At 39.8% G+C, this 25,398-nt stretch overlaps 1 protein-coding gene across 1 annotated transcript in view; it reads left to right on the forward strand.

Annotated features, from left to right (window-relative positions):
* Positions 1-25,398, forward strand: part of trim37 (tripartite motif containing 37) — a 93,672-nt gene that overhangs the window by 43,116 nt on the left and 25,158 nt on the right. Inside the window, exons 14-18 of the mRNA XM_071909984.1 lie at positions 4,680-4,859; positions 9,915-10,029; positions 11,844-12,035; positions 15,940-16,073; positions 20,924-21,006. Of these exons, the coding sequence (XP_071766085.1) occupies positions 4,680-4,859; positions 9,915-10,029; positions 11,844-12,035; positions 15,940-16,073; positions 20,924-21,006 (704 nt within the window). The remainder of the gene's footprint in view (positions 1-4,679; positions 4,860-9,914; positions 10,030-11,843; positions 12,036-15,939; positions 16,074-20,923; positions 21,007-25,398) is intronic.

The following is a 25,398-nucleotide window of genomic DNA, read 5'->3' on the forward strand; positions in this document are numbered from 1 at the left end:
TCATCAGGCCACCTATCTATGATTCAAAAGACGTTGAGTTAGAATGCCTGTGTCAGTAGCATGCAGCATTGGAAATGGAGTCGAAGTTAGAAAAGTCGTAACAAACAAACATTATGTCATCAGGGGCCGTTTGTGTAACTGGTTCCAATTCACGAATGCACCCAAGAATTCACAACATCACTGGCAAGGATATAAAAAAAATTAAAACTCTCTGTCACTGTCTGACTTGCTTATGCCATTTCCAACTCTCAAAGCACCAGTTTCAGGAGTTGTCAATAAACCACAGAATTCTTCTGTCTTGATGTCATTATCAACAACAAACCAGTTTAGGCGTATACCCATTTATTTTTCTGGGATACTCATTAACAAGTTGCATCAGCAGCATGAAAACTTTCCAGAAAAAAAACCCATTATCAGCGTGTAACCAATATTTATTTGCGGACCTGTAACACAAAAATGAATCAAGGCATTTGATTGGTTCATTTCCGTCATATTCAACATCGCTGATGGAGCTACTAGCATCAAAGCCAGTGTGTTGGCTCGGGAATGGAGGAGCTGCTGCACAGAGTCTTGAGTTTGTCTCAGAGTTGTGAGTCAGGTAAAATTATAGATTTTGAATAATACAGCACGGCAGAGTGCGAGAGGGGTTTCAGCCTAATGGATAACATTGCAACTGACAAGAGGTCTGTACTCTTAGTTTCAAACATTGCCAACTTGATGGTGATAAACCTTAAAGGTCCCCCATTTCATTCTTCAATCCAGAGTCCACATACCAGAAGAGTATGTGAGATAATGGCTCAGGCAGCAATGTGCTGCCACTGACTCACAATCGCAGCATTGCAAGGCCATGTGCAAGAAAGAAAGTTTGTTTGGAACATACTCTAGCTTTGTACAGTACACTGGATGCATAACATAACTGGAGAATTACCTTAAAGGTATAGTTCACATTCATCTCAAAGTTTCATATTTGTTTCCTCACTTTTAAAGTACTATAAAGGCAAAAGGAAATGGAAATCCATGCCCTGGTTTTATCCATGCAACTAATAATATACCATAGCAGTGATAGAGTTTGACCCCATAGCAATAATACAGTTGGACCTCCAGTTTCCCACAAAGTATGGTAGCTTTTGGTAGTGTATTCCATTCAGTAAACTAGCAACTTTGTTTTTGCTTTGGGGTCCATTGCTACGGGGTCCAGTTCTATCATTTATGCTGTATTATTGGCAGCATGGATAAAACAAAGCATTGATTTCCATTTCCGTTTGCCTTTATAGACGTACAGTATAGTTTCACATGTCATGTTCAAGGGATCATAATACAATAATGCTACAGTAAAATTTCTCATATTTCTGGATTTTGATTCTGTAATGCCCCAGTGTCCAATTCTTCAGACGTTTTGACAATCAAGGGGTAGGGCCATAGCAAATCGGCAGAAAGCGCAACCACAACTATACTTAACACAGTTGTCAAACTATGACAAACTGTTTGGGTCAACACCTAAACATAATTATTAAAAAGTCAAGGTCCTGTCTGGTAGAGAACATTTGTATTTTTCCTAGTCTAATATGTAATATATAAGGCAAAGAACACTCTAAATACAGAGGAAACCATCTGTTCGAAAAAATCGATCATTCCCTGACAGCCCACCAATAAGTAGCTGCGAATAAGTAGCCAACTTCAGCATCATAAGAAGTTGATATCCAAAGTTAGATATTACAATGAATGTTTCTTACCTTCGGGGTCTGAGTGGATTTTCCCTCTCGTGACTGTCAATTCATTCTACATGGCTTCTGTGCCTCCAGTAGTAAAATGTAGTTAAAAGGAAGATTACATGTTGCATGCTGTTGATTTTAAAATATATTTATTATTTTTATTTTATGATTTATGATTATAGAATCATGTTTAATCTATAGGCAACACTAGAGAACCTCCTTCAACACATTCACTGGAGCTGACAGGGAGGGATTGAGAAGCCTGTCAATCAATCTTTGATCTGACCAAGCACACCCCACCACTCCAAAGCCCCGCCCCCTGAACATTTGTCCAAGAAAGGCAAAGGCAAGCCTCAGAAATGCAAAGTGCAAACCAAAAGCCTGGAAATGCTTCAGCGCCATCTGCTGTTCAAATCAAAAAACGCTGACTGGCGGTCTCATGAGGAATTCAGTTGCAATCTGAGTGAAACAGAAGAAATGAAAATATCTTATTGCTTTGTTTCAAACTAAACTTTAAAATTTGGTTTGCAAAAACTGTGAGTTTGGATGCAAATCTGATTTCTTTGCCTTTCACATTTTAGCACTTTGTCATATTTTGCAATGTTCAAAGCTTTGGGTTGCTATTATTGTTTTTGGTTTGAGATCCTATCTGTGGTGAAGCCTGATATCTAATGGTGAAAAGTAGGTTACTGAACTGGTCATTTGCCATTGGCTGGTCTTTGTGCCAGGTGATGTCACCTTCTATAGAGTACAACAGGTGGTGACATCACCTGGCACAAATACCAGCCAATAGCAGATGACCAGTTCAGTACACTGCTTTTCACCATTAGGTGTCAGGCTTCACCAAAGATTTGGGTGGGGTTTAGTTACTCTTTAAATATCCTGTAATAAGCCAATGAGTAGCATAAGGTGTGTCCAAAATTTACTGTGAATTCACTGTGATGACCTGGGGTGTTACATGCACAGATAACATGATGTGACCTACCCTGTATATCCCTCTCCTATGCCACACTACAGCGGTAAGTGAGACGCCCCTACTCCAGAGAGGATAGCTTAACGTAAAGCTTTAGTAGGTACAGTTATACACCTGATAAGTTCACCATTTTAAAAATGAAAACATTTATTAAATGGGTTTTCCGCAAAAGAACAATAAACTCAAGATTAACATTCAGTATCTTTCTTAAAACATCTTTCATAGGTGCTTAAAAACAATAGTTCAAACCTTCAAACACTTCAATAACCAAAATACTAAAAACAGATTGGCTTTGCAAACTATCAACTTGTTTGCTGTTAATCTTTTTATTTTATAATGTTAACCCTTTATCTTTCTTGTCATCTTCCAAAATAAATTAAACCTTACTTTTACTTTAACAGTACACGTAATTGTTATTCCTTCTGAAATAGTGAAACACTCCTTTTAAACAAAAACACTTATCTTCCTTAAAACACAAATGAAATGTCTATCGGAGCACTCAACTCTTATATTTCTGAAATAATGAAATATGCCTTTAATACTCTCACCTCAACACTTAACACAAATACTGAAGTGCCTCTTTAACAGTCTAACCTCACCCACATTTGTGATGTTGAGTACATTCAAACGGTAAAAAAAAAAAAAAGTAAAGATGCTGGTTGCACTCAGATGAAGTTCAATTGTAGCGCAGGTGTTCTGATTAGCTACTTAAAGACTTGTTTCAGGATGGAAAGTGTGAACACAGCTGCTACCAATTGTCTCATCTACCTGTGGACTTATAAAGTGACTATTGTGTGGTGCCTCTTTTTAGAGCACTGATGAAAGCATGTAGCTGAAACGTTTGCACCTTTAAATTAGGCAGTTATGCAATAAATTCGTTTTTCTGAACTAAAGAAACTTTTTTATCCTAGCCTTTTATTTACAGTGTGCAGACTTATTTTCCCATTTTTCTAGTTTACATTCAAACCGTAACACCTTGGGTAATATCTCGACTTTGATTTTCAGGATAGAGGCAAATTATCCTTTAAACCAAATAGTTTGCACAAATGTCCTTTTGTCTTTTATTCAAAAACCTTAGTGCTCAGTCACCTCAGAACATGAAATAGAAAATTGATACCGTCACTCCTTTGACATCACCTCCATCAGAGACCCAGCATTGAAGAAGTGTCACTGGTTGGCAGGGATAACCACTGGCCATATGAGAACAGCCTCAGACGATAACACGTGTGCGCTCGACTGCACCACGCTGTCCCCACATCCTATGAGCAACAGTTATCTCAAGGCTTTTAATTTGCCTCGGCCCACCTTAAATAAACCTAGTCCCGTCACACGTTTGTGCAAGGCAGGAAAAGCAAAACAGAGACTCACCCCTATTCAGGAGTTAGGAGTTGATGGCTAGCTTCCAGCTAGCAGGCTGTTGCTAGTAAGCAGGCCACAGTCCGCGTAGCCTAAAAAATCTGAAGCCCGAAAAGGCCAGTAGTAGTTTATAAAGTCCAGGCCAGATATGGTTGAGTCCGAGTAGCCAGATGTTTTTCTCCATCACTCTAGTTCAAAGCACAACAGAGAACAGAACAGAACATGAGCTATATTCACTGGCTAGCAGGCTAGAGAATAACAGTCCAAAATACCATTTTGCTGTATTATTCCAAGGTTCACCAAAACTGGGAATTTTCAACAATAAAATTCATGTTATAGCATCATGGACATCATGTGCCTAAATATTTATTTTCTTGGTGTCCTTTTGTCTTACACTGCCCATTTATAGTTTGATTAGCTATGGTTTGTCATAAATAGGATGTTTTTTCCGGCTTCCTTTCCTTATTTTGGTTGTTAAATTCATTTTAAATCCTGTTTTCTAGGTCACATTAAAACTGTCCTAAAAATCTTAAATTTGGGTGTCTGAAACCTGCAGATACCCCATTTCTCTTCAAACCTCTTGTTTCTCTCTTGTAGTGTGGTTTACTGTATGTTGATGGTGTGTTGGTTATGTGTAGGTATGAGTACCGTGTGGAGATGGTCCACCAGGCCTCCAGCGACCCAACCAAGAACATCATCCGGGAGTTCGCCTCCGACTTTGAGGTTGGCGAATGCTGGGGCTACAACCGCTTCTTCAGGCTGGACCTGCTGGCCAGCGAGGGCTACCTCAATATGCAGACCGACACCCTGGTCCTCCGGTGGGCTCATACACATGCACACGCACACACACACCTACAGACATTTGTTGTTTTTTTTTCAATCCTGTAAGACCTGCTAGTTATACAAATGTTCAGTCCACAGTCACAGTGTGCGCGTACCAATATGATTTTGGCATGAGATCTTATTTTTTCTCAAGCTCAAGGTAACAAAAAGGGCACACTTTCTATTCATTAAAGGAATAGTTCGGTATTTTGAACCCTGGGCCCAAATAACATGTCTGTCAGCAGTTATTTTTGGATTCTTCTGGCTCTCGTGGACGCTTACACCGGCTTAGAAGGTAGTGCGTCTTTGAGAAAAAATATTTCCTATCCTAGAACACAACTATTGACAGAAAGCTTGGTTTTTAAAAAAATGTTTTACAACATACTGACACGGTATGATTTTACTGTGAGCATTGTGTTTTGAAAAACGTTTATCATCTTTTTCGACGACTGTCGTATATGGCCCTAGATTTCTATTGCAGTAGAGTGGGAGGGGGGCGCCCGGTGTTACCAGACGGGCAGAGCAGGCAGCTACCAAAGTTATGGTTTCTACTAATAGGGATCATGACGGAAAATATGTTATTTGAGCCCAGGGTTCAACATACCGAACTATTCCTTTAGCTGATAAAGCTAACACTGACATGGGTAGTAGACATCAGCAGTGCAATGATAAATGACCCGTAGATTAGGGTGCATTACATTTGTCTGCTATGAATTTGAGTACTCACCGCTATTAGTTAAAACTAGAAAAGTGCATTTCCTGAAGAAAATGCAGGTGACTTCTGAGCAGCAATGCTGGTGGATAGGTGGCACTAGGTGATTACAAGTGGATGCTACAGTGTTTCTAGGTGGTTGATAGGTGAATATTAGTAGTTGCTATGGTGTTACTAGGTGGTTGCTAGGTGAGTGTGAGTGGTTTCTAGGGTGTTTGTAGGTGGTTGCTAGGTGAGTGCCAGTGGTTGCTATAGTGTTGCTGGGTAGGTATGAGTAGTTAATATGGCGTTCCTTGGTGGTTGTTAGGTGATAGCAATTCACTAGTCTATGGCAATCAACAGACAGCCCATAATACCCAATACCTTGCCAATAGCAATCAGAGGACAGACCATAATTACAGTGCAGAGCCCATAACAACCATAGGATAGTCCATAATAACCAGAATCTAGCACATAGAAACCAGGGAACACCCCATATTAATCAGTACAGAACTTATAGCAGTAAGAGCCAATACCTAGCCCATGTGGTGTGTGTGTTGTGTGCAGGTGTGTGTGTTTGTGGGTGTGACCTAGTAATGTTAGTTGAAGGCTAAAGAGACAGTCTCTCTTTCCCTTTCTCCCTTCTTCTCTCTCTCTTTCTCTCTCTCTCTCTTTCTCTCTCTCTGAGTCTTCCAAATATGGTAAGGGTGAGAGAGAGGCCTACACTGTGCCCGCTATGTCCCTATTTACTATTTAGTTTACTATTTTGGGCATCTTGGTCTAATGTCCGAATTCTCAAATCAAATTTGGCTTACAATTCAATCCCACAATGCACCGTAATACTGTATATAGTAAACAACTGTGGTCACTAGAAAAGTGAATGTAAACCATGATGCTTTGCAAACTGGAAGCAAACAGTTGAAACGAAAACGATGGAGGCATAGTTAACTTTACTTACTATTCACCGTCCACGAGGTCTGTTGGCCAATAGTGCCAGTAGGAGTTGTCTTCTTACGTGAGCAAAGCTACTGAATGGCCCAGGATGAGCCTGAGGAATTTGATAATAAGCTTTAGAAAAGAGGTGAAAACAGCAATACAGATGGCCCGCATGTGTAGATATCGGTTTATATCATTATGTCTCAATGAAATCTCCACATAGCACACATTAGTTTCAGGATTGGTTATAAGGTCTGATAACACTTGTTGCAGGTTTAAAGACTGGCTAGATGGTATGTTAAATAGTTTTGTTTATGCAACATTTTAATGTTCCAATTATTTTTTGTAATTCTTTCTTTATTTGGAAAATTCAAGAACATAAATAATTTTACTTTCAGTCCTTGTACAGAAATGAGGATTATCACATAGTAATCACAGCTGCATCCTGTATGCTTCCTCCACTTTTGTCCCATATAGAAAAATAGAGATATTCATACACATGGAGGGGTTTTCCCTTTCTACATCTTTCCCTTCCAATTCCTGTGATATGGTTCTCCCCTTTCCCCCTTTACATGCACTCATCTTTAAGGAACAACACTTGTATTGGAATATTTTTGTTGTGGATAATGCGTAAGAACAAAAGTATATAAACATAACTATGTACATTATCTGTAACAGTGGGGTGCTATATCAAAATCAGACAGTTAACTTACTTTCATACAAAATCTGGTCTCCATGGTTGTATGTACTCAATTCAGTTTGCCCAAAATTGATCGAACATATCTTGTTGGATTCTCAAAGAGAAAGTTAATCTTTCCATTACGAATATTTCATGTACGACATCCACCCAATCATCCACTGTAGGGACTTTTGATTTTAGCCATTTCCTGGTAATGGCCTTCTTGCTTGCCACAAGCATTATTCTGAACAGGTACTTATCCCCTTTCTCCTCAAAGTTGAAAATAACCCTTCCCATAAAATACTCTATGAATTCAAATGAAATATTTACCTTTTAAAATAGCTTCCATACATGCACGTACCCCTAGCCAGTAGAGAGAAATGGAGGAGCATCCCCACCACATTCCATGTGGTAGTGGTTTGCGTTATCTGTTCCACATACTCTCCAACATCCTGAGCCCACTAGTTGATATTTATTTTGCGCCAGACTTCTGAAGAATCGTATCATATTCTTCCAACTAAATTCTCTCCATGATGGAGAGCAAGTTGTTTTCCACCATTGCTGGTTCAGCTCCTCCCATTCCTCCGCTGACAATATAAAGTTGCCCTCCTTATCCCACTTCTCCTTAATGTATATTGTGTTTTCCCCTTTTCATTTTTGTAGGCCATTATGTAGCTCAGAGATAATCCGATAACATGGTTCAGAGTCATACACTGTTACGAATACTTTCAATACTTACCACATACTTTGCATTTTCTGTCTTAATTATTTGGTCCAAGTAATTACGTATGTGCAAGTATCTATAAAAGTCCTGGATGATTAATCCATATTGATTTTTCATTTCTTGGAAACTTTTGATTGCCCCTTTGCTAAGCATGTTACAGTGGGCAGAAATGCCCCTCCCTATCCACATCCTGAATCTGTTATCAATCCTATTTTGGAAAAAGTCGGGATCGTATGCACACCATCTTAACATTTTTCCAATTTCTTTCATCTTATTCAGTTTGTTAATTTCCTACCATATTTTTAATGATACATTAATCCCTATGTTATTCGGACCATTTAAATGTTCTAGCAAGCTACAGTTCCCTATCAATGCTTGTATTGGAATATCTTCACTTAAATTGCATTCTATTTCCTTTCACCTAGCCATATATGCAGGGTTACACATGTAAACCAATGGCCTTATCTGTACTGCATAGTAATAATTCTTAAAGCAAGGGAGTGTCATACTCCCCTTGTACTTGGGAAACTGTAGGGTTTTGAATCTAACTCGTGTTTTTTCCCTTGCCATATAACTCTAGAGATCAATTATCCCACTCCACCCATTAACTTATCAGCAACCTCTACTTGCAAGGTTTGGAATAGATATAATAACTGTGGTAAATATTTATTTTCACTGATTCGATTTGTGAGCCAATCCCTAGAAATGGAGCGAGGTTCCATCTTGCTAAATCTTTTTTTATTGCTAAAGTTAATGGATCATAATTTCTGTGTCTTGTCCACCCCCTTAATATCTTCATTCTGCCTAATCCATTGTCTTAGCGAATCGATGAAGGCGGCAAAGAGAAGAGGACTTGCTGGGCATCCCTGCCTTCCCCTCTTTTGGTAAAACTGAGATTATAGCTTCATGCCATGAGGGCGGCATCTCCTCTTTCTCCAAAACCCAATTGAGTGTATTCAATAACATTGGAGTTAATTGTCCCCTAAATGTTTTATACCACTCTGAAGTATAGTCGTCTGTGCCTGGCGCTTTATTTGCTTTTAGTCTGGAATATGTCTGCTTACAGTTCTTCTTCAGGAAGAAAAAAAAGGCCCATAGGGGGCGCTATAATAAGCTCCCAAAGTCTAAGGTTCAGCCCCACCGTTCCCTTAGTCGTAGAGTTGTGAAACTTGGTACACTTATGTAGCTCATCATGCCGAACAATTTTGCCTCTAGGACTCATAAGGTCCGCCTGTAAAAAATCTTCTTCTCATGAACTGCAAGTCAGAATGACACCAAATTGATTATAAAATCATGCTACAGTAATCAGTCAGCCTGAAATATGTTAACATCATATTAATACAACCTGTCAAACCACGTAATGATATGTTGAGATCTGAGGAAATTACAGCCCTTTGAAGTTGTTGCTATATTATGATAATAACAAAGACTCCATTTCCAATAATTCCTTAAGTGTTCTTATGAACAACAAGTCAGAATGACACATAATTTGGTATGCAGGCGTCTTAGACTTGCCTTTACTTTCTTTGAAAGTAGCTAAGGAGTTATTGACCAATGCAGTGGAACCCGTTCCATTGCTGGCATGCAGCTATATTTTGTATGTTAGAGTTTTTGCTATACCTACTGCTTTCTGACTCTTCAGTTGATGGGGGACTGTGCTCTGAGGGGAGGGTACTGTACTTTCTGAGAGGGTGAAAAGGAAAGGTAACATCATTGTTCTCCAGACGGAAAACTGACCAGACACAAGCAACCAAAACAGATACATGTTGCATTCATTCCTCCTGTGAATATTGATTAATTTTGACAAGACTATTGAAACATGGCATTGCCTATTAACTAACAAGAAGCTAAATGAGTTAGATAGCTTATATAGCCTACAACCACTATAAGGAGCTCAAGTATTATTTTTGGACAAACTGACTATGCACCCATTAAATTGTCTCTTGATTTTATTGAATGACATGAGAGTTGACGAATGGGTGTAATAAGCTGTCTTTTGTTTGTATGGCTGTGCTGTGCAGCTACCAGGTTCGCTCACCCACCTTCTTCCAAAAGTGCCGAGACCAGTACTGGTACATCAGTCAGTTGGAGTCAGCCCAGTCCAGCTACATCCAGCAGATCAACAACCTCAAAGAGGTAGGGTGTGTGTGTGTTCTTGTACTTGTATCCTTGTGAGAACCAATTTGAGTTTTAGACCTGAAGTGAGGACATTTTGGCTGGTCCTCACTTCTTAAGCTTGTGGCTTGTCAATGCTACATTCATTTCCTAACCCAGGGGTCATCAATTTCGGTCCTTGAGGGCTGGTGTCCGGCAGGTTTTTGTTCCACCCTGGTAGTTAATGAGCCACACCTGGTCTGTGTCTCCCTGAGACCAGGTGTGGCTCATTAACTGACAGTTAAAAACTAAAAAGTCTGCAGGACACCGGCCCTCTATAAGACTCACTAATAAATGGTAAGGATACAACAGTATATTCAGCTATCTGTTCAGTTTGATACACAATACTGGGTTCATGGTTTGATATTATCATGATTTTTTATTTATGACTGAAAAATCCCTTTTTATTTCTGAGGGTGACTACAGGTTTCTATACATTCAACCAACATCGCGTCATTGAGCTTGCTTGGGGGAAAGAGGCCAATCGTCCATATTGAAAAGTATTGTCCATATGTGAGTTAGTAGGCTTTGAAACCATGTCACATTGTTTAAATAGATCGAAAACATGCTGAAAAGTTGCTGTGTTGTGGATTGCACCTCCAACAAGTGTAAAAATCACGATCTCCGGTTCTCAGAAACGTTAGAGAAGTTTACTGCTAGCTTGCCATCAAGCCATTAAGATTTTGGGTGGCGAGTGCAATACAGGGGCTTAGTGCAATATGGGGTAACTGAGGGTCCCTGTGCCATTTATGTGCTATTCGGATGTTTATGTTTAATTGAATGTGGTGTGATTATGTGCAATGTCATTGTGTTTATCCTGTGTATGATGTGTCTCTTTTTTTTAAAAACGGAGCTGCTATGATGCATGACAAATTTCAGACAAATCTGACAATAAAGTTCTATCGTATCCTATCGTATTGTATTTAGTGGGTGGCTGCATGGACAGTGAAGTCTCTCATTCAAGTTTGCAGCATAGGTAAACAGGACTGCCATCAAAACCAAAATAATGAAGCATTTACTTGTACTGACCTGGTGATTTGATCAAGTACGTGTATACGTCAGAATATGTAATGTCTGGCCACTGAGTTGTGTCATTGATCCACTTTGAGAGAGGGCGACTGAGGGGGAATGAAGGCTGACCAATTAACTTTATTTTTTCTAGATATTGCGAACGCTGAATTTCAGGCAGGGTTTCACAATAATCTAGACATGTCTTTCCTAATTTACTCAATTTAGTGAACAAATACCTAAGACCACTGATCAGACTCCATTGATGAAAACAATGTAAAAATACATTGACACCAATACAGTCCTCCAATTTTTCAGTTCATCATTGTTTACCATTTACTTGTAAACACGAGTTGCAGCTTTATAATGGCCCAGATAGGTCTTATTTATATTTTATAAATCCTATGTTAATCATTTACGAGTAATGAACTACATATTTATAAGTATTTAAAATGGATATTCCATGATATTCCATGTACAATCTATCATTTACCATTAATTAGTAAACAATGTAGGATATTGGGTAGTCATCAATTAGTTGTTACTTAATCTTTCAATAATAAATATTTAGTAATTAAGTAATTATTGATTCAACATTTATGAGACATCGTATTTATGAGAGATTGTTATATACGTGTGTGCACCCATGCATGCATGTTTCCAGCAGCCACCTAGGTAGTTGGTGTCTTGACTGCCATCTTATGTGTCTCTTTTCCCCACTGCTCTGAATAAGCCAGCAGTGAAAGGCCTGTCAGTCTTCCTGACATGATGCATTTTGTTGCTTTCAGAGGCTGGCCATTGAGTTGTTTCGCCGGCAGACGTCGCGCAGTTCCTCTCCCCCTGACCTGAGGCTGGCGGTAGGCCCTATGGCCTCTGAAAGAGACCCTCGCTCATCGAAGAGTGAGGATGACATCCAGACCACTTTGAGCAATGCCAAAGAAAGCGAGGAAGAAGAGAAGACCCAGCACGACGACTCTAATGTGAGGAAAATGCTTGCCTGATTAACTGAATTCGAGTTGTTTCAATTCACCTAATACCCAAGCTCCTCTATAGCTATCAGCCATGGAGGGAATGCTTCCTATGAAATCAATAACAACTGCACCACTGCTGCGTTGCATTGGTGTTGCATTGGTGTTGAGTTAGCTTTGGTAAATTAATGTAAATTCCCTCCAAAACATAAAATTCCCTCCAAAGCGTCATTCATTCCAACACGGACAGTGAAAGGAGAATTGCACTTGGCGAATCCCTTGTGTATATTTATTTGAAAAAGAGACAAAATCATTATCGATATCTGACATGTTTTCTCCTTGTGCAAGGTAGCTACGTAATATCCGATTGTAAATTCCATCGCGGAGGACGACAAAAGTTGACATACTTTAAACTTTCGATGGCACTGACGTTTACCGTTACTGTTATTGTTTGCTGGCATCATCCAATTTTACCATTCTGCTCTAGTCCACTAAAATGATATCCGGTTTGCCGTCTATTGTCTACCGGAATCCATCTGAATGCAGTATTAGTGACATTTGCAGATGTTTGCGACAAAGTGTGCTTGTCCTTATTATTAGGCAGCCGGGCCTATGGCCTGGAGTATTTCTATGTACTATTATTATTATTAGGGGCCCGGCAGCAGCTCCGCTGCCGGTGTTTGTATGTATTATTATTATTACTCTATCTTACTAAAACTGCCTTCCCATGCATGAAAAGTCACCAAACTTGGCACATAGCTCCAGTCCCATGCCAAAATGATACTCACTTAAGTATGGGGCAAATAGTCAAGATGGTGGCGCTATAGCAGCCAGTGTTTCCCACACACAGACTTTACTTGGGCGGGCCGCCCAGGTATATTAACGGCCGCCAAAGTATATTTGGCGATCCATTTTAGCATTTTTTATTTTTATTTTTTTATCCGTCCGAGAGAACGACGCCATCCGCGATCGATTAACTAGTGGACAATCTCCTCTCGCTCTACCCCTCCAGGGTTTCCCACACACAGAAAACTTTATATGAAACTATATAATCGTAAAACTGCGTGTAGCGCATTGATTCGCTCAGCCCCTAATTGCTCCACGCGACCTCTCTCTCTCTCTCTCTCTCTCTCTCTATACAATATTTTCCTGTCTTCATAGATTAAACTAAAATTTCAGACTTTTATCTGAAAAACTGAATTTTTAAAAATTATTTGAATTCTGCCTTTATGGAAACCATTGTAGTCAATGATAAATAGAGCATCTTTAAATCTTTTCGCTTATGGAGCATTCAACCCTTGTAAATTATAGACATCTCTATGTTGTCTAGATAAGTACGCAAATTCTTTTATCTTGACAACCTAATATTTGACACTACTTTGAAATTTGCCTTTGTATGGATGGACAGATATTATCATGCACCCTGCAGGTTGCCTTAGTCGTAGTGTGAAGCCTCCTATCTTCAAACCACTTCTCAGATAGCTCAACAAGTTTGTGACTTGCCAACCTTTGACTTGGTGTCTAAGGTTATGAGTTTGAGTCCTGGGTTCTGCAGAATAAATATGCTTTCTTTGATGTTGCTTTCTTTTTCTTTTTCCTCTTATGCTACATCTGGCAGGCCCTGTCCATGACTGCTTGCATTCTTCTTCTTCTTCTTCTTCTACTTCAGTCATATTGGCATATTGTGCTCAGACCCCTACAGTCGCCGCTTGCGGCTATGTTTTAACTTTTTTACTTAATTGAAATTTATAGTCTCTCAAAAATGACGATCACCATATGTCTGCACACCAGTGTTTCCCTCAGGGATGAAACCAATTTAGGAGTGTCCTGAGCATTACATAACATGCTTTTTGGATTATCTGAACAGGCGTTTGGGTTGTATCAGGACATTAAAAAAAAACGTAAAAAAAAAAAATGTTGTTTGTCTGTGTGCTAGAGACAAGCTAAATATGTCCCCCACATAAGCTTCATGGTACTGAGTCAGGACATATTTGACTAGCACTAATTATTATAGACTGTTGTTTTTAGCTGGGTCCAGCAGCTCGTATAGGCTGGCCTTTCATCATCTGTATCTCTTGATCCCAAACATCGTATTGACATTTGCAATGGCTCATCGAGAGTGTGTCCTAATTGATTGGTGATATCATGTAAGCTCCTCCCTCTTTCCTGATTGGCTGTTTTTTGATCGACTATCTATTGATCCCGAAGTTGCATTGACATGAGTGATACCTCATTGGACTTGGTTTTTTATCGATTAGTGATGTCATTAAAGCCCCTCCCTCTTTCCCAATTGGCTATTTTCATCATCCGTCAGTCCATCCCAGAAATTTTTGCTGTGTGTTTTTAATCATCTATATCTATTGGTCCCAAAGCCGCATTGAAATGAGTAATTATTCATCAGATGTGGGAGAGAGTTTCCTATCAGTTGTTGGAGTCATGTAGTTCTAGTGAGAGTTTTGTGTTGAGATGTAATTTATGCCCCTGCCCTTTTCCTAATTGGCAGTTTTTTTATTGTCTATATCTATTGATCCCAAAGCTGCACTGACAAGAGTGATGGCTCTTCAGACTCAGGAGAGTCTTCTATTGATTTTCTATTTCTATTAATCCCAAATTGCATTCAATTGCATTGCAATCTCAATTGCATTCACATCGGATTTGGCAGTGAGTATCCTATTGATTGGTGATGTCATTTAACCCCTCCCCCTTTCCTAATTGGTTTCTGTTGATTCCATTTTGGTTTTTTGGACTTGGGACAGGGAGTCCTATTGATTGGTGATGTAATTTAAGCTCCTCCCTGTTTTGTGATTGACTGTTTTTTGACAATCTATGTTTATTTATCCCAAAGTCACTTTGAGATCAGTGATGGCTCGTCGAACTCAGGAGAGTTTCCTATTGATTGGTGATGTCATTAATGACCCTACCTCGTTCCTAATTGGCTGTTTTTGGTTGTCTATATACAGTATATTGATCCCAAAGTTGCATTAATGATAATTATGATGAACCCACTATGCAAGACTTCACTGACAAATGTATACTCACGCTGTATGAAAAAATGTAAGAGCTAACAATTATGTAATGGGAGCTGGATGCATTGTTTTAAATAACCAACAAGCTGTTTTAGGCTGTTGGTTTCGTACAGCCAAATAGGTCACAGGTTATCATGAATTAAGCGCTAGTTTCAGTCTGCCCATATGTGTTCGGTGTGTACATCATGGTGAATGCCATCATTCTTAACAAACTGTGTGTGCTTTGTGTTACTATTGCTTTCTGCTGGTCAAACTAAGCACATTGGAAATGTTTTTTATATCAGCATTTGAACAGTTTTTAATGTTTTGGCTCTGTGCTTTGGATGAGTGATTCAATGATTATGAAATTGAAGTGCAGATTGTTGCTTTTTTCAGCAATATTGAATGAATAATTAAGGAATTACAGCCATGTTTCAGGGTGCAAGTATTTGGAAAAGGCTCCACTAAATAAAGTAGTAATTTTAAATTTCTAAATCTGTAACACAAAAACCTCATCAGATTTTATGATCTTGTCAAACTCTTACAGTATTTCTGCATTTCAGTGTTATTTCCATAGGGTTTCAGCTGTGACTATGCTTGACTCTAAAATTACCCTAAGGCAGTATAGAGTAGGTGGCTTGGGTAAATGGGAACAATGTAAATCTGAATTATGAATCCAGCTTTGAATCATGATGCTCCTGCTACAGAGTTTCAAACTTTAAATGCACAACTTGCAGTATTTTTCTCTCCACTAATTAATTTTCCTATAGAAATCAGAGAAACTGAGTCAATGGGAGAAACGGCTGAATTTGTACTTCCCAATCCCAAATCCTAACCCTAATCCCAAAGTCATTGTTTGATCGTGGAGCTGTGAACGTGGTGTGATCATGTTGTTATTTTGTGTTCTCCAGGAGTTGTCAGATGGTGACCTGGAGGTGGACTGTCTGACAGAGGAGGAGGTGAACCCGCTGGATGGCAGCAGCACCTCAGGGAGCTCTACGGCCACCAGCAACACTGAAGAGAACGACATCGATGAAGAGACCATGTGTGTACAATTCCTCATATTCATTTACTGTACCGGTGGCCAATTCCGAAAATCCTTCGTCAAATTTGACAGACACACTGTGATGAGTGATGAAGCAGTGATGTGAAACGCATTGTTCGCACATATGTTTAGTGGTTCAATCACGTAGTCGAGTGCCACTATGGTATCGCTACTGATTTATTATTAGTGGTCCAAGCACATAGTGCTGGAACCCTATTGTTTTTGTTTGGATAATTATTATGCTTCTTATTATTCTGCCATAAAAGTATCTGCAGCTCAGAAACTGTAAGAGCTACAGCTCCCAAACTTGGCAGATAGGTTCCAAGTCTCACCCATTACTCTCCAAATTTTGTATGCATCATCTCTCGACTGCCATGATTAAAAGTTATTAAAAGATTTTGATTTCCTATACCATTTTGATGTAATTGGCTTCCAAAGTTTAGTTAAATGTTGTGGGCAGGGTCTATTTTGCAAAAATTGGCATAACTCATTAACGCATTGTGCTATCTTAACCAAATTTGGTACACTGGTGCAGGTCTATTCTGAGGTAATGTGCAAAATTGGCATCATTGGTGTCATTTTACCAATAGGGGGTGCTACAGCAACCTTTTAAATTTTAATTGCCCATAACTCAGTGACGTATATTGTAGAAATAAAATGATTTCATTCAGAGACCAAACATGCCACAGGGATCACACTTGCACATTGGTCCACATCACACATTTACCCCAGAGGTCATCAGGTGCTTGGACCCCGCAAATTGCTGCTTGCGGCTATATTTATTATTATTTTTGTTTTTCTGCATTGACGCAAATGAGACGCCGCATTGACGCCGTGAGATGATACATGCTAGAGACATGAAAATTGCCACAATGATGGATATTGGTGTACAAATGTTTCACAGCATACCCTAATCGGTATATCGTAAGTTCAATTGACGTGAAACTTGGTATACATATTCTCCTGAGTGTGCTCTACAAATTTGTCAACCAAGGTCTGCCTAAATTGATTTTTTAAATTTGCATAATTTGAAATATAAAAAAAAAACAAACTCTAAAGCTTTTTTAATTTTTGACCAGTCAACACCAAATTTGGCACACAGCCTAATCGGACCAACCTACACAAATATTGCATAAACCAGCCATATCCGATAAAAAATGCCTGTCCTGTGAACCAATTAACTTGTATGAGGGGCGTGGCCTAACACTCAATTGACCATAACTCAGGAACCCTTTGTTCAATCATCATAAAACTTGATGGATGTGTTCAATATAGGTCACTGAGCATGTGGGCAAAAGCAGGTCAAGATTAATCAATAGGGGGCACCACAAACACCAAAAATCAATATCTCTGATCTGGGTTGACCAATTGTAATGACATTTGGTACACATGGTCTAGAGCCAGGTAGTAGACAAAAACTATGTGGGCGTGGCCTATTACATAATGGCACAAAGACAATTTGAGCTATTGTTCTGAAACTCAAGGATCAGGTGTGAACCTCCATTTGGAACTGCATATCAATATTCATGCAGATCTGATCAATTTGGCCATACAGCAACATTGTTACTATCCAGCCAATTCAGGGATCCCAAAATAGGGCACTTAAGTGAATGATTTCTGAGTGGTTTTGTGTCTGCCCTGGTATCTGTCACCTTTTTCACTCTCTATGAGTTTGCATCCCTACAATTAAAAAAAGGCCATTACTTAATGATGGTTTGCTCGATTGCTATGAAACTTGGTAAAGATGTTAAGACCTTCTAAATAAGCAGTTCCATTTACAATTAATATAACTTGTTTACTATTAATACCAATTGCTTAAGTTGGTCTTAACTGCTGTTAGTGTTTGAATCACAGAATCCCCGCTTGTGGCTATATTTTTTGACCTGAAGTGATTAAAAATAAGTAACTTCAGACAAGTCGGTCTATGAGTTATTTAGTGTGCATCAAATTTACTCCTTCACAGATTTAATTTTTAACTTCTCAAATATTTATGGTCTCATGTCACTTGCCTTTTGGCAGGAAACTCTTACATATATTGTGCTAAATGACTAAATGGAAACCACAGCAAAGAGTGTTTATCCAGAATTGACCAAAAGTGTCCAGAATTGGCCACCAGTACACTATAATTCAGACCTGGATCTAGTCTGGTCTAAACAAATCACATGTCTCCAAAGGGCTTGAAGGTATGGCTGAAGCAGTCATCATCATTGACTATGAGCTACTATTGACTATAAGTTGCAGATAAGATTGAAATAGAATGCTGTCCTTTAGAAATATATTGTTCTACCAATGCTGGGGAATTGTCTATGGTCAGAAAAGGAGGCTGGAGTCTTGACTGCATTGTGTTTTTAAGAGCCCTTTCCATCACTTGCATTTTTCCCCAACCCAACCTGGGTTGACACGATAAGTGCACCATCTCTTTGTGGAATACAGCTAGAAGTAAAGTCAAATTACATTGACAAGCACTTGAACACTCTGAAGTGTATGGTAAGGTTGCCTTTGGGGTAAGGCAACCCTCTTGACTCATGCTGTATTTACCCTGTTCTGTTGTGGTATGTGGTAGACAGAAAACCATATGTTCACTGTTTTTCAATAAGAGAACGATGGTAAACGCCACCAACAGTAAAGTGTCGTCTACCACACCTGCAAACGCAACTTGGAGACAAAAGTAAAGTTTTCTGGAATTGTACCTTCAGCCGCGGCAACGACACACCAGATGTTATTGTCTGGCTAAATGGATGTTGCCACATATGTTTCTGCACCTGCTCCTCTTGACTCATTTTCCAACAAAGATCAAATAATGATCTGAACAATCCGCCAAGTTTTTGGTACATTGTCCCATTGATCGACTTAGCTGTTAAGTGATGAGGACATAGACACCAAAATCATCCATATGTCTATGGTAGACTGTTGTGCTCCATGCTACCAGAAAAAGTTGTCAGTGATTTTTATTATATGGCCTGTAGATTTATACATTTAAAAAATTAAGTATCATTAACTCAATATACAGTAGCTAATGTAGCTAGATTTATTTTTGGAACTATTTCAGGTGACAGTGATTTTTAGCTATAGACAGTCTCCCATGCTCCAAGAAACTAGTTCCTGTTAGTTCAACAGTTAGTTTTTTTTTTTTTTTATTATTATTTTGACATTAGTTCAAAACAATGTTATTTTCCTATCATATTTCCTGTAAATTTTTACTAATATCCCACACAAAGCTGCCAGACTTAGCTGCATATCATTTAAGATTACGTACCATTTAGCTTTAGAGCTCCTACAACTTATCATTTTCTCACTCTTGAGATAATGCAGGTGGCCTACTATTTTTACAATTTTGTATGAATGGTCAAACCTCTTTATTAAAATCATCATGGCAAAATGACAGCAGTTTGCTGTTGTGATTGTCTGACAACCTGCAGTGGCTTTATAGTAGGCCGTAAGAGAGACAGTGTTTCTAGCAGCACCTTCTTATCCTCTGCGAACATGAATCTAGAGCACCCTAGAAAAAGGTTTGAGAGAGAAGTCACTGTAATATGCAAGTAGTGACAAGGGAACTGGTAGAATGTTGCAGTGGTGTGATCTCCAGTACCAACCCACTCAGCTTACAACCCATGAGCCAGGCATCTTGAGTGAGTTGAGTTCCCTCTGCATGGCCTGCTTGCAAAACGCAACACAGCTCTTCACATTCTCAACATTACCTCATGGATTATAGTAATAATTTGCAACATTTTCATCTAAATATTTGCTACTGTCTGTGGCTGACTAATATAACACAATAGTGATTCAACTCTTACGACTTACAATAAGTGCATTTTGTCAACAGTAGTGAAACCAACTGTGCGTCACAGTCTTCATCAGCTAAGCCTTTTAATGGGAATAAGTAGCATTCGTTGAATTTTTATTATTCATTTTATTTAAAGAAGGGGAAGAAGATAGATTAGTTCAACCTGAAGAGATGTGTCTTTAGTCTTCGCCGAAAGATGGGCAATGATTCGGCCGTTCTGACAGAAGGGGGAAGCTCGTTCCACAGGAGGAAGCTCGTGTGGAACAAGCTTTCGCCTTCTGAGCCCACATAGCGATGGAGGGGCGAAGCGACCTGCGAGGCTGGAGGAGCGGAGGGAACGAGGCAGGGTTTGGAACCTGAACAGTGATTGCTAGGGAGGTAGGGAGATAGGGAGGGGCAGTCTGATGTACTGCTCTGTCCATATTCATGAAACTCAGTAGTAACTGCGTTGCGCAGTGCAAAATCTGCATTTCAGGGTGAAGGGCAGTCTGATGTACTGCTCTGTCCATATTCATGAAACTCAGTAATAACTGTTGCGCAGTGCAAAATCTGCGGTGCAGTAATTTGAAGTGATTCACCTACTGCTGCAGAAACACTTTACCGTGTCACTATTGTCTGTGGTGGGCCAGGTGAAAGCCAGTGAAAATGAATATGTAAGTGAAGAGTTGCATATTAAACACCCTCCTGATAATCCACGCCCATGTGCAAACACAATGGATTGCAAACTAGATATATCAGAAATGCAAAGAAAATTCTCACCAGCAGAACTCCATACATGAAGAGAAGAGGTTGTCACTCAATGCAAATGTATTAGCCACTAACACCTGCTTCCAAAGACAGCACTGAAACACATTGACAAAACATAGCTTTTAGAGATATTTTATTTATTAATGAAACTTTTTTTTTTAACATCGATAAGGGGTGGTAGCAACAGAGCTGCTTTCAATGTTAATGTAATGGAAAGGTATTTATTTTTATACTTTTTGAACTAAGTAAAAATGACAAATGATATTGAAACATTTCCAACAATACTAAGCCCTATTGGTGTTTGTGTTTATTTGTACAGGTCAGGAGAGAATGATGTGGAGTTCAGTGGGAACCTGGAGGCAGAAGAGGGAGAGCTTCCTGACGATATGGCTGGAGCCACAGGTATGGGTAAAAATAATCCATACACCAATGCTAGTGGTCAACGGCTTGGCCAATATATCGGACAGATGTTTGCATTTTGTATCATATCAGAACCGGCAACTACAAGCTCCAATATGGACGATTTTTTGTTTTTTTCTCTCTAGTGTCCACAGGGATAGGCAACCTTGTTCCCTTGAGGGTCGAGACTATGCAGGTTTTCATTCCACCCAGAGAAAAATTTCATGTCTGTCACTTACCATCTCACAGGAATTTGCGAAAATTTATTTTAGGCCCTCGCACTTTTCTGGCATTTGTGGCGCCCGCTATTGGTTGATTTTAGAACAATTTTACACACATCGTTCAACAGCTTTATGAAAAATATTTAGCAAGTTGTGTGATGAATGAACAAACATGTTTTGAGTTATAATCAAATTTAGGCTTTTTAAGTTTGGCCATGCCCATTTTTGGCATTTGATGCGCCCACTATTGGCCAATTTCCATGAAATGTTGCTGGCATCTGGCACCAGGTGTAGCCGCCGCTACAACCCCAGACGGGGGTAGCTCGGGCTTGAGCAGGAGAGCTTCCACCTCAGCTAGCCTAGCTAACTTTAGAGCCCTCGGCATGAAGCTACAGCTCATGCATCGGTTCTCTGACAGCCCCTCCTTCAGGTGCTCCACATCCAGGCATGGGGGGCATTCGTCATGGCCATTGTCAGCCTGAAGAGGAGCCATGCAGGTGCTACAAATGTGAGACACAAACATGTTAGGATTGAGAAGTCTGGAATCGCTGAGGACAGTGGAACAGGAACACTCGTATACACTATAAATATTAGCTCTGCAACTGTTTTGCTACACTAAGTCTGTCGTGGCGCAGGATTCGATAGTGTGGTTTAGATTTATGTTGAAAGCTAAACCGTGACAACCAATTGGTGGTTCAACTCAAGCTGGGGTGTGAACACCCCCGGCTCTGTGCAGCCTAAAGAGTGCATACTGTAATTCCCCCAAGCAGTACAGATTGCAAAAATTATTTCGAACAAACCAACCAACCAACCAACAAACACACAGAGCCCAGTTCTTATAGAGGTGTTCCCGGGCACCCACAATCATTTGGAGGTCCTCTTCTAAAAATCCAGTTGGCTGGTAAAATGGTGAAAGGGTCTGGGGGAATTCAAGGATGTACCCATGGACAAAAAAGTCCTTCACTTCAATAATAACAATAATAATAATAATAATAAACTTTATTTATATAGCACTTTTCAAAAAACAGAGTTTACAAAGTGCTTTACAGAGAAAATAGAAACAGACAGAAACACAGAAGTACAATCAGTTAAAAGCCAAACCATAAAAATGTGTCTTGAGACGTGATTTAAAAGTAGTAACGGATTCAGACAATCTTACAATGGGAGGCAGACTGTTCCACAGTCTAGGTGCCATTGCTGCAAAAGCTTTATCACCTTTTGACTTCAGTCTGCATGTTGGAACAGCCAAGAGACCTTGGTTGGAAGACCTAAGGGACCTTGTGGTCTGGTATTGATGAAGCAACTCAGTGATATACTCAGGTGTCTGGTCATGCAAGGCCTTATATGTAATTAGAAGAATTTTAAACTTAATTCTGAACTCTATTGGAAGCCAGTGTAAAGAGGCTAAGACAGGTGTAATGTGTGACGTACGCTTAGTTTTGGTCAACAATCTTGCTGCAGAGTTTTGAACTAGTTGGAGCCGTCCCAAGGCAGACTGATTTAGGCAGGTAAACAATGCATTGCAATAGTCTAAACGTGATGTCACAAAAGGCATTAATAACCCGTTCAGTGTTGTGAAAAGAGAGAAAAGTACTGATTTTGGCAATGTTCCTTAATTGAAAAAAGCATGACTGTACCAGTTTCTTGACATGATGTTCAAAGTTAAGCTAAGTTAGGGTCAAAGATGACCCCTAGATTTTTTGACACAGGCTTAACATTGCTTGTAAAAGAGCCTAGGTACTGCTGAATTTGTTTAGAAAAGCATTCAGGACTTCCACTGCGCAGCCGCAAAGATGGCAGCTTAAAAGTTTCTCCCCTCCGACATTTGGAAATAAATTGCCCTCTAAACTTAACAAACACGATTTAAACTAACTCGAAGTGATGGATAAGGGCAAAATAGGGATGCGGGACAGGCAGACTAAAATGAAACCAAAGAAAAACACACAGACCGTCGACTCACACGACAGCGATAGTCGGGAAGACTCACGAGCTAACGCTAACTGCAGTCCACCGGCTAAAGCTAACGAAGAAGAGGCAGACGAGGAGGTCAGTTTAAACACAATACTGACAGAAATAAAAAGCTTCCGTCAAGACAACAGACAACAACTCGGAGAAATTAAGGAGGAGATTAGTAAGGCAAAGTTGAGACTTGACGAGGCGGAGGAACGGATTTTGAGTGCTGAGGAGAGGATGCAGTCGATGGAAGAAGTGATGGAGGAGCTAGTGAAACTCCAATCTCACCTAGAGGCCAAACAATCTGACCAGGAGGGAAGATCCAGACGAAATAATATCAGGATCTATTCTATAGCGGAGGGGTCAGAGAATGAGTCCCCGTCGATGATACATTTTGTCGAGGAGCTGCTAAAATATAACCTATCCCTGGCGGGTGATAAGGATCTCCAGATTGAACGGGCACATCGAGCGCTAGGTCCGGCACCACGAGAAGGAGCTCCCCCGAGATCCATCGTCGTTGCATTTCAGTGTTATAGAATGAAAGAGGAGATCCTACGAACAGCGTGGCAGAAGAAGGGGTTCGTCTGGAAAAATGCGCAAGTAAATTTGGATAATGATTATGCACCGAGTGTGCTCCAGAAAAGACGAGAGTACGCGGAGGCCAAGAAAGTTCTGAAAGAAAATGGGATTCGCTTCCAGACGCCCTTCCCGGCCAGACTTCGAATTTTCTACCCAGACGGAACTCGTATTTACAACTCAGCTGAAGACGCGACGAGGGAGATGGCAGAGAAGGGTCTACAGGTTACTGTGCTTAAACCACCCGAGACACTTCTGGAGCAGATTAGGAGGCTGTCATGGTCGGTCGTGGGCGGACGAAGACAGACCCAGAGTCGTAACCAAAGAGGACCAACATACAAGGACAAGCTCCAGAAGTTCAGCAGGGACCCATCACAGAAAGACTAGAATAAGGCTGAGTAGACAACGACTACACTAGTACTGTTTGGGGGAATATATGTCATACTTAGACATTCTAGGTAAATGTTTGACTGCTATTTTTCCTCAGGTGTGGCAGAAACTGGTTGTTGCCTAATCTTTTTGATTTATGGGGTGAGTCAGATATCTTTAGTTTAAAATTGGATAATGGTTTTCATCATTTTTAATTTTTTAGTTATATAAAGCCGAAAGGATGGCAACAAATAAGTCGGGGGACTTACTTTTGGACTGTATTTGCACTCACATGGGCAGGACTGCTACCATGGTGACTGAGGGCCCTTTCTTAAAAGAGAGGTCTCCCCTCGGGAAGGCTGCTGTACAACAACTTGCACAGGGTTCCTTTGTGAACCCCACCATTGGAAGTTCCAATGAATATTTGTGGTTTTTGAAAAAGGTTCTAAACTTAACTACTTATTGTGTTTGTTTGTTTGCTGCAGTTCAGAGCAGCATGGGAGCTGTCACACAAACCCTATCTAGAAATATCCAGATGCTCCACACCGAAAGTAATGGTGGATAATAATATAAAAATAATTTCCTATAATGTAAATGGTATCCTGAATCCAATTAAGAGAAGTAAAATATTTTCAAAACTGAGAAGAGAGCAGGTGCAAGTGGTATTCCTACAGGAAACACATTTAACAGACGTTGAACATGTAAAACTGAGAAGAGGAGGATTTAAACACATATTTTACTCCTCCTATCAGTCAGGGCATAGAAGAGGATCTGCCATCCTTATATCAAACCAAGTCCAATACGAACATATTTCAGAGATTAAAGATAAGGATATATAATGACCATAGGGAGGATTGAAGGGGTGATGGTAACATTATGTAGTATATACGCCCCTCCAGGAAGTGATTGGCAATTTTTTAACAAAATATTTCACATTATATCAACAGAATCTCAGGGGGTGCTCATATGTGGCGGTGATATGAACATAAAATTGACAAATATGGACTCATCTGGCCCCAGCTTATATCACAATAAACCCTTAATCAAGAAAATAAATTCTGTTATAAGAGAAATTGGTATTACTGATGTCTGGAGGGATCTAAATCCGACTAGTAGGGATTACACCTATTATTCTGCACCTCATTCCACCTACTCTAGAATTGATTACTTTTTCATGTTCAAAAAAGACCTCTCCAGAATCAAGTCATGTGATATAGGAACAATTGATATATCTGACCACTCACCAATAAAAATTATAATTAATTTAAATAGTAAC

This window comes from Centroberyx gerrardi, chromosome 11, assembly GCF_048128805.1.
Source record: "Centroberyx gerrardi isolate f3 chromosome 11, fCenGer3.hap1.cur.20231027, whole genome shotgun sequence".
In the NCBI taxonomy this organism is placed as follows: domain Eukaryota; kingdom Metazoa; phylum Chordata; class Actinopteri; order Beryciformes; family Berycidae; genus Centroberyx; species Centroberyx gerrardi.